Genomic DNA, 11,737 nt, shown 5'->3' with positions numbered 1-11,737 from the left:
GGCTGAGGATGATGAGGAGCTATTGGATGAGGAGCTGTTAAATGAGGATGAGGTTATGGAGAGTATTGAGGGCTACTTTGAGTGAATGTAATTGAGTATGGAATTGTAATTCAAACAAATCACATGGTTTTCAAACCTCAACACTACGCCAAGAACTCAAGGTAGCCAAATATACGTATATTTACAGCTTCAAGAAGCTAGCAATGCTGCGTGATGCTTATTTGTATAGTAAATGTTGCAGTTCAGCATCTTGTAGCATTTTAATGTTCTATCACGTGGCCGCACGGTTCAGGTCAAAAACCCCGGAGAGGTTAAATACCCCCTCAAATACTCTACCGTCGCTAGCGCGGGGAGATGGCACCCACGACGGAAAATGTGCCGCACTGTAAACCAGACTCAGAACTCGAAAAGTCTCCATCTGCAAATAAGTACATCACTTGAATGGCATGATGTTAAGTCGTACAATCTACGAACAATAATAAAGGAATGATCCTCTCAGAGACACATGTACACTTATTTTGCGTAGATAGATGGGATTTGGGGTTGTTGAGCTATGAATTAGAGAAATTGGGGAAATGCTAAAAGTGTGGCGGATATTCTAACGTGGGTGGGTGGGTATTTGGAGTCTGGAGTTTGACTGATGCTGCAGTTCCACAGTTCCCACCTTCCCTAGAAAAAAGCCCCAATTATAAATATAAAGTTAGCGTGTAGTAATATAGTAGAATCTACTTTATTTTACACACTAACTAAATAACCCATTTCTAGCATTCTATCCCCCTAATTCTTTTAGCAAACGTCTACTTCTTACGTAGATTGTTATTGCAGTTCTGCGCTTTTTCTAGATTTTCAGGAAAAGGGGATATAGAGTTAGTGTGTAGTAGGACGGGAGGATGACTTGGGTGTTCTATGTGCAGTGCAGTGATTATATAAACGTTCTGTAGCATACTATCTCCCTCCTACACATATATCAAACATGTACTTCTTCCATAGATAGTTATTGCAGTTCTACAATTTCCCTAGGTTTCGAAGGGAAGAGGTTGGATTGCGAATATTGCGCTAGTGCGTGTGTGTGTGTGTGGTGGAATAAGAGAACAAAATGCTTTATTATATGCGCAGTAATTGAGTAAACCTTTTCTAGTATCTTACCGATCTCTCTTATACGCCTAGTATAGACATTGTTTCCTTACGCATGCAAAATCCCTAGGCATCCTTCTCCCCTCCACCTCCACCACTCTTCTCCTCCTCCAAACCATACTTAGTATCCAGCTCCGTCCGGAGGGGAATATGCCTCTCGGTCGCCACAGCTACAAACCCAGTAGCCCCAAAAGCCACAGCAGCGATCCACACCGCTTTGAGTGCGTCCTGATAGACGGACAGCACCTCGTGTTGTACAGTGGGCGAAAGCACTTTGATGTACGATCCACTCACATACTGATATGCGCGTCCACTTCCCAGCTCCTGACGCACGGTGGCGTCGCTGATGCGAGAGGCGTGGCGGTCGAACTGGGCGTTGAAGATGGTGCCTGGGATTGTGACGCCCCACACGAAGCCGAAGCTGCGGAGGAACGAGTACATGCCGGTTGCTGCTGCTGTGTCGGAGTCTGGCAGTGAGGCCATGATGGCTGGTAGGACGGTAGGGAGGAGTAAGCCGCGGCCGATGGCATCGATCATCTGGAAGACGACCCAGACGGCTTTGGGGGTACTTCGAGAGAGCATAATGTTGAGGCCGGGTCCGATCATACCGAGACAGAATCCAAGAAGGTGTATTGGTCGGTAGTGGCCGAATCTCGACAACATGCCGCCTGCGACGGCTGCTGTGATAATCAGGAAAGCTTCGAAAGGGATGAAGTTGATGCCCGCGCGGAGAGGAGTGGTCTCGTGGATACCCTGGAAGTAGACGGGCCAGAAGAAGCAGACCCACTGGAGGAGCACCGAGGAAATGAAGTCGACGTGGAAAGCTGCTGCCGACGTTCTGTTTCCAAATATCCTCGAAGGCACAGAGGGTTCTGGGCAGAAGCTCGGCGGCATCGACTCATAGACGTGGAAGGCGGTCCAACCGCAGACTCCGAGTACAATGGGAAGAATGACCCTCCACGACGACCATGGAAAGACATCGCCACCGAATACCAGTCCAATCAGGAGAGAACATAGCGCGCTGATGAAGACAACGTTCCCAATCCAATCCACCCGTGCGAGTGCCTTGTGCCAGCTGGACGCTTTCTCGTGCTGCAAGCGAAGGAAGACAAGCATGATGACGATGATGACGCTGGAGATGGGGATATTCATGTAGAAAATCCACCTCCAGTCGGCTACGGCAAGAGCGCCGCCCACGACTGGGCCGGTGATGGCTCCGATGGCGCTAGTGCTCATGACCATGCCTAGATATTTTCCTCGCTCGCGGACGGACACCAAATCGCAGATGATGAGTTCCACGAGCATCATGAGGCCTCCCGAGCCTGCGCCTTGGATCGTGCGGCCTGCAACGAGCATAGCAGAGTTGGACGCACCTCCCGCTATGCCGCTCCCAAGAGCAAAGACGACAAGCGCAACGAGGAGGGGTGTGCGGCGGCCGAATATGTTGCATAGTTGAGCGCAGGGCGGCTGGACCACAGTTTGGGCGACGAGGAAAGAGTTTGCGATCCACACATATTGGTCGGCGGCGGACAACTCGGCCGAGATTTGCGGAAGCGCTGTTGCGGTGATGGATCCATCAAGAGAGGCGATGAACGTGATGAAGGAGAGTGAGACGAGAATGACGTAGAATCTCCAGGGTTTTTCATTCTTGACTGGCAGTTCAAACGTGGCAGTGGGCGACATTTCGTCAGAGAAGGTACTTTACACAATGGGCCGTTGGTGCAAAGCAAATTATAAAAAGGGTGACGAGGTGGGAGTGGTGTTGACCGAGGAACGCGCTAACTACTAGATGGAGCTAGAAGGAAAGAGGTCAAATGAGGCAATCTAATGTGTTGAGCCTACTGTACCCTACACCCTTCACCGCCCCTGCCGTGTCAATTCTTGGTTGCAGCCTGTGCTCCGAGAGAAATACGCGTTACATCAGGTCCCCTAATTGATTTGGCGACCATGATTGACATACAGCGGTGCTTTACCGTTACGAGAGACACGGCGTCACCATTCGTGCAAGGCAGAACTCACCCAATCAGAGTCAAATTGCTACTTCTCGTCTACTCTGCGTCTTCCGCCGCAAGCGGCATCGCCTTGTCAGAGTCGGTGATGAGGATGTTCCACTGCACACTCTTGTCCCAGCCAGCTCTCGGACTAAGGCGGACCTCGATATCGTCGTCTGGAATTGGAGTCACCTCCCACAGCCCGGCCTTGTCAGTCGTCAAATGCTTCCACTTCCCCTCCACGGGCAGCATGTCAAAGCGCAGTATGAGCAAAGCAGTGAATGCTAGAATCTCTGTGCTTGCAAAATGACGCCCAGGACACAGTGTGGTTCCTCCGCCAAACCCACGGAATGCCGTCGAGTTGTGCCGCCTTTCCCGTGGCAGAAAGCGACGGTGGTTGAATGACTGAGCGTCCTGCCCCCAGATGGACGTGTTCTTGTGCTGGACTGGCGCTGGAATCATGACCGTCGCCCCCTTTTTAAGCAAGAACTTGTCGTCTAGCATATGATCCTCCATGACCAAGCGAGTTGATATACCCACCGAGTGGAGTCTCAGTACCTCCTGTAAGCTCGAAAGCATCATGGGACAAGACATCTTTACCTGAGACATATCGAGCGTGAATATCTTCCTCACTTCGCCGTCCTTGGTCATGCTCGTATCCTCCGACAGGATACGGCTGACTTCCTGCCGACAGTCTTCCAGTGCCGTCTGGTCGGAATAGAGGTGGTAGACTAGCCAGAAGCAAGCAGGCGACGTGTTCGTCAGAATGGCAATGGCTCCGGCAGTCTCGAACCTGGCAATGTCCTCGAGGGGTATCTTGTGGTCCACACTGTGCTCGTATCGAGCTCTGATAAGTGCAGAGCCCTCCTCATAACTGCCGTTTTGGAAATATCCGATGAACCGCTTTGCGATGAACTCCCTGGCCTGGAAACTGTCTCGGGCAAGTATCGAGGGAAGGAAGCCCATCAAGAGGCCCATGAGGCCCTCCTGAAATTTCCTACTACAAGTCAAAAAGAGAATCGGCAGGTCTGCCAACGTCCGTCTTACCAGAATGAGTCGACAATGGCGGGATCTTGAAACGGATTTTGCGGTCCATACACCGAGTCGGTTGTGGCAAGGGTGATCTCTTGCTTGATGAAGTCGAACAGCTTGATCACTTTGGATGTCTGTATCCGGTCCAGTGACGCCATGACCTTTTGTGCCATGACCCGGTTCATGGCGTCGAGACCGGGGCCGGGAAAGAGCGCAGGATGTAGCGCTTTATAGTGGGTGACAGAGTACCCCCAGAATCCCTCATCGCCATTGACGTTTGTGTTCAGAATATCGTTTGCCGTCTTGCTCGACCCGCACACGTTCATAGCAAGCTTGGCCTCCAGGGGCGGGAATGCTAAGACTTTGTGCTGACGTTGCACGGACGGGATGAGTGACGTCGCGTTGATGACATAAAGTCTGGCTCCTGGCAGACGGATTGTGTAGATTGGTAGATTGTATCGTTCTCTACGGTGTTGTTCTGTTAGACATGGCCGAATCGAGGTCGCAGGCGAAACCAGAAATAGCCAAATTGGGACAGCTCCCTCGATACAAGCTTACCTGAGCTCTGTGTAGTACTTGCTCTTCTTTTTCGACAGGCCGATCATCGAGCTGATGAAGGGAATTGAGGCTGGCACTGGTGGTGGCTCTCTCGCATCCTGCGTGGCATGGAGGAGCACATGGAGGGCGCCATATATAGTGGCAGCCATGGTAATGGCTGCTGCGAGGGCCGTCGAAGTTAAAGCAGACATAATTTGCAGAGATAGATGGAGACAATCGTAAGGTGGAAGAGGCAAGGAACAAGACCGAGCGGGAGGCGGAGCTAGAGGGAGAGGCGTAGCTAGAAACAGCTAGCAAGAGCGGGAGGCGGAGCCAGGGTGGGTGGGGCTCACGCCGGCGACGCTAGCCAAGGGTCTCGCCGCCCGCGATCCATAAATAATACCATTAAACGCATTATATTGGTTTCCGAGAGAGTGGCTGCCTGCTGCGCTTAAGCAGCAGTTGATTGGCTGTCAATCCAGCAAGTCCGAATACACAAATCATCAAAATTCAGTGGATTCACACGATGAGCAACGATATTCTTTTGTATGCTACTGCCCAAGAAAACACTACCAGTCTGAGAAGTGAAAAACCGCAATCCAATATGCGTCATTTTGCGTTCAATTCATGTTCTCCAACCGGCTCAGCCCTCGCGCGAATCTTTCGTCTTCGACAACTGTGTCTCATCCTCTCCCGGGAACATGCGTGCGAGCATTCTGTCGATAGTGTTGATATGCGATTCTGGGTTGCCCTTGAACGAGCTTTGGTCCCCCATACCGTCGAGCCGATAGTCGCCGTCGAGCGACGATGTTCGATGGAAGGATCGAGTGCTGACGTAAGATTTGACCGTGACGAGGAAGTGCTTGCAGAGCTTCGCGAAGGGTGCCATGCACGGGATTATGACGCCAACGCTATATTCCACAGTACTTGCATCACAGTTAGCCAGGACCATGATCGCCTGGGTGGAGTCTTACGTGACAACGAGCAGCGGGACTTGTATGTAGGTTGTATCGCGCGACCACATGCTGGAGGCATCGCGGCTATATCCTCGTCTGCGATAGATCAGCCCGAGGATGCTCATAACGCAGGCCCTAAATGAGGAGGTCAGCTACATGCTTCTCCGCACAACCCACCCCGTAGACGTACCCAGCACCCGCGAGGAAGATGAACATGACGCCGACTTTCTGCCTGGGAGCCATCTTGAGCTTGAGAATGGCGGGAAGCGGGAGGATGAGCAGATACAGATCGTTGAGGAGGTTGACCACGCCCGAAGTAATGCTGAGAATCTGGATGACACCGGCTGGGTTGCCGCACTCTTGTCCGGCCATGCCAGCGAGGTAGGCCATATGGTCGGTTCCACCCTTTGGGCCGCAAATAACCCCATTGACAATAGCTGCCGCGAGATAGTAGCAGAGGCTGACACTGATACCGATATATACCAGCCATCGGATGTAGGTGAGGGGGTGGAACGCGTGGAAGATGACGCTGTAGACGGCGAGCTTGATGACCCATATAAGGAATGGCGCTGCAAGTTGTATGGTCAGGGAGCGCTATTGCAGATGTTAGCCCCTGTTAAACATGTTGATTGAATTGTGCCGCGGCACTCACCATCAGCACCGGTTTCGTCAGGTCTCCGATTGTAACTTCCCACGCATGATAGCCGTACGCTCCACCGGTCATCACTAAGCTCTGTCAGAGGCGACAGCGTCAATCGCCAGCCCTTGGAGAGACCATACACGCGATCTGAAGCGCTATCAAAGATATACCGGCAGCCTAAGTTGCCATAAGCCTAATGTATCGGAGCAGTTGAACGGCGACTCACCAAGCTTATTGCAAACACCGCTAGAAATCGTCAGCCGATGTCGTTTTCTGAGATGGAACGAGCATGCTCACTGTCGTCAAAGATCCATTTCCGTCGAAGATAACATCTGCTGTAGATTCTTATCGATGCCATGACCAGCATCGCCGGCAGCCCTATTGCGCTCGCGATTACTACGGGCTGTCCATGCCATTTCGGATGTTCAAAGTCAGGAACAACTCCCTACAAACGAGTTAGCGACTCTGCTTCGCGCATTGTAGGAGATAGCTGACCGGAGGAGGCTGCGTGAGTGGTTGTTTGCTGATCTGGGCCCAGGCTTCCTTGGACACGGCCATTTTGAGAAGGGTCAGAAAACGGATGACGCTATGGTTCAAAGATTAAGAAGGATTGTGGTGTTTCTATCTGACTTTGCAAATATGCGCGGGGTAGGCCTAGAGTCAGAAAAGGCTGGTGCGGGTGACCACTCATGCATCTTAATGAGGGTGGTCACCAACTTCACTGCTTCGGTGGCATCGGACCGTGCCTCATTCAGTGGTTGCATGTCGTAGGGCCTGCTGTGCCACGTTCTATATCGGGGAGTACAAGAATGAACCGTAGTGCTTCGTGGAACCCCCGAAGCCGCCCCCGCCCCGATGCAGGGCTGTACCGCAATCAATGCAAGTAGCACGGGCAAATTGTGCGCAAGACAGGGAGCATTCTATCGCTCGGCTATGCTGGGATCATATACAGTGTTACGTCCGTTCGAGTCCGCCTGTCGGGTCGTTCGCCCAGGCGATTTCGCTGGCACATTTGTGAGTCCCCGTTTCGGTTTCGCTTAACGTCCTTGCATGTGAACTGCGTACGAGGGCGCACGCCCCGTCCAGATGGCCGGGGTACACCGCTGCACACTTGATGCAACCATGCCACGAACGGCAGTTTGCGATCACGCCTCCAGAACGCCTCGACACAAATAGTCGAGCCGAAATGGACGCGGCTGAGGAACTCTCCGAAAGTAGAGCTTTGTCTGTACTTGGCACATGTCGCCACCCGCATGTCTTCTATGGTTCGAGTTCTTTGAGATGTGTGGTAGGCCTCCCATCCCGCTGAACCACCTCTTCGATTACCTCTGTGATAGCTTCTCTGCATACTGACCTGATATTGCAAAGTCAAACATTGACAATGGCTTTCTTAGTGGTGGTGTTCGCTACCCTCCTCGCCGTCATCTGCTCCATTGTATACATAATACGCATCGGATATCGGAGACGATCGCATGTGAACGAGTTACGCAAACGGGGCATCGTGAGTATGCTACTTCTGAATACTAACTGGTCTAATGATCTCGTAGGCTATAGCGCCCGGCTGGAGCTGGTGGACTGGACATCTACTTGTCCTAAAACGTCACCTGGATAGCATGCCACCGGATGCCAGCGTCTTTCTGGTTCTGCAAAAGCTTGCGGAAGAGCACAGCGACACCGAAACCTTTATTATTGATTTCTGGCCTGCAGCCACGGCATCGTTGATCGTGTGCGGCTCCGAATCGTCGCTTGAGGTCTCCAACAAGTACAATCTTCCAAAGCCGCAGAGCCAGGTTGAATTATTCCGACCCATGATTGGTGGCCAGAGCGTACTCACTATGAATGACGAGGACTGGAAAAGATGGAGAGCACTGTTCAATCCTGGGTTCAGTGCAGCGCACATGGCGAGGCTGATCCCGACCGTTGTCGAATCCGTCGAAGTCTTCTGTGAGATATTACGAGAGAAGGCTGGTGGGAGCATTGTCCAGCTGGATAGCTTGACAACGCGCTTGACGATGGAGGTCATTGCGAAGGTCACTTTGTACGCAACGCACTCTGAATCTTGAATGCCGAGTGACTGACTGTTGTGCAGAGATATGAACCTCGATAACCAGCGCTCCGAGCATCGCCTTTCGTATGCTTTCAACACTATTCTCAAGTGGAGCGCTTTCTGGAACACCTCGATCCTTCTCAAGCCAGTGAAAGCCGTGGTGCAGAAATATTACGGCCATGTTCTCGAATCGATCATCTTATCTGAGTTGGATAAACGTTTCCAAGAAATGAAAATGAAGGACGCGACAGTTGAAAAGCCCGGCGCTAATCGTCCAATATCCATCACTGCCATGGCACTTGGCGACTACATCACGCAGGAACGACAGAAAAGAATGGATACTTCCACGGTCACGAAGTTGGATCCCAGTTTTGCAAAGATTGCGTCGAATCAAATCCGCATGTTCATCATGGCAGGCAACGATTCTACATCGGCTACGCTAGTGTACGCGTACCATCTATTGTCACAATACCCCGATACACTGTTGAAGCTGCGTCAAGAGCACAACGAGGTATTCGGACTCCGCGACGACGCTGCGGCAATGCTTAAGCAGAACCCAACATTGCTGAACCAATGCCGATACACGCTCGCCGTCATAAAAGAAACGCTCCGAATATTCCCGCCGGCTTCGACGCAACGGTCAGGCCACTTTGGCGCATTTATAACAGATCGTCAGGGGAATCTCTGCCCTACCGAAAACCTCATGGTGACTATCGTGCACCGCGCCGTACATATGAATCCACGGGCGTGGGTGAAGCCCGACAAGTTCATCCCCGAGCGCTGGCTAGTGGATCCCGAAGACGAGCTCTACGTCAAGGCCAATTCAGGCGCCTTTCGGCCCTTCGAACAAGGGCCAAGGAACTGCATTGGACAGACTCTGGTCTATAATGAGCTACGGATCATACTCGTATTGACAGCGCGATCTTTCAACATCGTCCCCACGTATGATGAGTGGGATGCTATGCAGTTGGAGCAGGAATCGAAGCTAGGGAATATGATGCAGTGGGGGCGATCGAAGGCAGCGGTTCCTAAGACTGTGATGGGCGAGCGGGCTTACCCAACCTCCCGGGCGGGCGGGTATCCGGCTGATGGGTATCCGTGTCGTATTACACTTGAAAAGTCAGATGAATGATTTGAGATGTTCTGGCGACAGTAGAGAGCAGATTGTTAAGCATACAAATGTATTCTAGTTAGTTATTTCAATCAATTCGTCACTTGCAAATGTCCTTAAAGATGCAATTGTTACGGTATCCACCGAGTAGCCCTACTCAGTATTCATTTTCAGCTGCATATACACATGCCCTTGCGGCTCCCTCGAAGAAGTAAACTGAGTTTCTCATCATTTTCTATCTAATCTATGATACATACTCCGCAAACCTACCCCAATCAAAAGACATTATTCCTATACTCACTGTGATGGACACCATTGGTGGCACTCCCACCCTCCCGACGCCGCAACCTCACGCAAAAGTCCGTGAGAACGAAATCGCCTCGCGACTTCCACGGGCTATCTTTGTTGCAGAAGGAGATGTCGTATGTCCGGAAGAGCTACGCCATATTAGCATGCGCGATCTCAATGAAGCGAAGGGGTAATCGACCTCAACAACTATCTTGTTCAACTCCAAATTCGCTATATTGATCCCGAGGCATTTGGAGTTTCCGTGGCCAAACACGAGATCGAGGTCTCGTCGCATCCGCTTCAACTGTACCTCATCGTCAATGAGCCATCGCTCCGGATGGTACTCCTCCACGCTGTCCCCGTAGATATGGTTCAGCTGGCTTCCGATGCTATTGAACCCGATGTATGTACCTCCCGGAACCGCATAGCCGTTCAGTACGACTCCTTCGGGAGGAGCAACACGCTCTCGGAGTTGGGAGAAGACGGGAGGATATATGCGAAGACCTTCCAGGATGCAGGCCTGTAGATAGGGCATCTTTTTGATGGCCGAGTTTGGCACCTGCCTGAGAGAGTACTTGGGGTTTGTGGCAACGACACCGTCAACCTCATCTCGGAGCTTGTGTACGACTGATGCGTCAGCCACAATAGACTTGATGACGGCTTGAATTGCGTAAGACGTCGCACCAACGCCACTGGTTCTGCAGGAATAGTAAGCTTAGCTAATGATTAGGATGTGCTGTAAGACATACATGATGATGAGTACTTCGCTTGTGGCTTGATCAACGGAAAGACCCCGCGAAAGAAAGGAATCGAGCATGTCTTTCTTGGACACGCCGCTTTCTCGCTCAGTGCATCTTCTCTCTATGGCCTCGCGGACTTCCTAGTGTTCTGTTTAGCAACTGTTCGAGTGTCAGTTCTTGGGGATTCCTGCTTACCAGCATTACACGACCTATGCCGTTGGAACTGCTACCTTTCGGGAAGAGCCGTGTCCGGAACCAAGGAAGCTTCCCAACGCCCAGGAGAACCGTGGTAATCTCAGTAAGAACAGCGATATACTGTTGAAAGAGCATTCCGAGGTTCAGAGCTTTAAAGAAATCAAAGCTATCAGTTTCGTGTTCGATGCTTCCGAAAGACTCCCCAAGACACAGATGTGTGATCATGTCCAGAGTTAATAGAGGAATGGTGGTGGACAAGTCCAGATCTGCAATCTTGTCGTGTGCGGTCTCAATCTTTCTTTCAATCATCTGAAGGTATTGTGCCATGTACCCATCCATTGTAGACTCCATATCCTGGATGTCATTGCCAGAAAGCTGCCTCACTTCAGCATGGAAACAGTAGAACGAAAGCCGAGACTAACCCCAGGCGCAAGAATGGCACGCAACTGTTGGTGCTTTTTGGGATCTCGCTCAGAAACCACATTTGATGTGAATGGATCGAGGCGCAGGCTGTCGAACCAGGGCCCGCGCTTGAATCTGGAGCCCACTGCAAGAACATCTCGCGTGGTATCGGGATCACTGATAAGAATGCTGTTGGGAGCAATGCGCACAACGGGTCCTGACTTTCTCATGAGCTGTGTATCTCTATATCGACCGCGTGTTAAAGCTGCATACCGTACTCCCGATGCAGACGAATCATATCGCGGTCAAGTTGCGATCGCGAGACAAGCCTGAGCCACCAGAGACGTGTCCATGACGCCAACTTTGGACCTGGGATTCTTGACAGAGGGAAATTCCATTTGTAAAGTATTTCTGAAAAGGCCCATAGCTTGAACCCAACAGCTAGCAGATATACGGGTGCCTGGATGAATAGCGCGATCATTGCAACAATTTTCATGGCGATTCGGAAGGCGGCTGCGGTATTGAGACGGAACAAGAAGTCTGTGAATGTTGGAAGTCGAGTTTGGCGATGGTTGTATCTGGAGTTGCACGTGCATGCACGAACGAGGCTCTGTGGTCTCCCTTGTTTGCCTAGCTAAGCGCACCCTGCCAAAGCTGAAAGGCG

At 51.5% G+C, this 11,737-nt stretch overlaps 5 protein-coding genes across 5 annotated transcripts; 1 reads left to right on the top strand and 4 right to left on the bottom strand.

Annotated features, from left to right (window-relative positions):
* Positions 1-952: 952 nt before the first annotated feature.
* On the bottom strand, positions 953-3,000 carry BDZ99DRAFT_552402 (putative macrolide phosphotransferase k). Its single transcript, XM_033727056.1, has one exon. The coding sequence runs from the start codon at positions 2,815-2,817 to the stop codon at positions 1,201-1,203; it is 1,617 nt and encodes a 538-aa protein (XP_033569003.1). The 5' UTR covers positions 2,818-3,000; the 3' UTR covers positions 953-1,200.
* On the bottom strand, positions 3,000-4,938 carry BDZ99DRAFT_213018 (cytochrome P450). The gene is made up of 3 exons (XM_033713370.1): positions 4,716-4,938; positions 4,173-4,622; positions 3,000-4,122 (listed from the first exon to the last, which is right to left on the bottom strand). The coding sequence occupies exons 1-3, from the start codon at positions 4,904-4,906 to the stop codon at positions 3,183-3,185; spliced, it is 1,581 nt and encodes a 526-aa protein (XP_033569002.1). The 5' UTR covers positions 4,907-4,938; the 3' UTR covers positions 3,000-3,182.
* Positions 4,939-5,337: 399 nt separating this feature from the next.
* BDZ99DRAFT_402426 (uncharacterized protein) lies at positions 5,338-6,022 on the bottom strand (the record flags this gene model as incomplete). Its single annotated transcript, XM_033716284.1, has 3 exons — positions 5,338-5,620; positions 5,669-5,785; positions 5,841-6,022. The coding sequence occupies 3 exons, from the start codon at positions 6,020-6,022 to the stop codon at positions 5,338-5,340; spliced, it is 582 nt and encodes a 193-aa protein (XP_033569001.1).
* Positions 6,023-7,671: 1,649 nt separating this feature from the next.
* On the top strand, positions 7,672-9,543 carry BDZ99DRAFT_455554 (cytochrome P450; the record flags this gene model as incomplete). Its single annotated transcript, XM_033718445.1, has 3 exons — positions 7,672-7,791; positions 7,838-8,328; positions 8,380-9,543. The coding sequence occupies 3 exons, from the start codon at positions 7,672-7,674 to the stop codon at positions 9,467-9,469; spliced, it is 1,701 nt and encodes a 566-aa protein (XP_033569000.1). The 3' UTR covers positions 9,470-9,543.
* A 180-nt stretch (positions 9,544-9,723) lies between these two features.
* Positions 9,724-11,569, bottom strand: BDZ99DRAFT_402378 (cytochrome P450; the record flags this gene model as incomplete). Its single annotated transcript, XM_033716279.1, has 6 exons — positions 9,724-9,885; positions 9,936-10,434; positions 10,486-10,590; positions 10,637-11,046; positions 11,094-11,290; positions 11,347-11,569. 6 exons carry the CDS (start codon positions 11,567-11,569, stop codon positions 9,724-9,726), a joined length of 1,596 nt encoding a protein of 531 aa, XP_033568999.1.
* Between the last annotated feature and the right edge of the window lie 168 nt (positions 11,570-11,737).

This window comes from Mytilinidion resinicola (genome assembly GCF_010093595.1).
Source record: "Mytilinidion resinicola strain CBS 304.34 unplaced genomic scaffold BDZ99scaffold_35, whole genome shotgun sequence".
In the NCBI taxonomy this organism is placed as follows: Eukaryota; Fungi; Ascomycota; class Dothideomycetes; order Mytilinidiales; family Mytilinidiaceae; genus Mytilinidion; species Mytilinidion resinicola.
The sequence above is the reverse complement of the archived record's forward strand: the minus strand, read 5'-3'. Positions and strand labels throughout refer to the sequence as shown.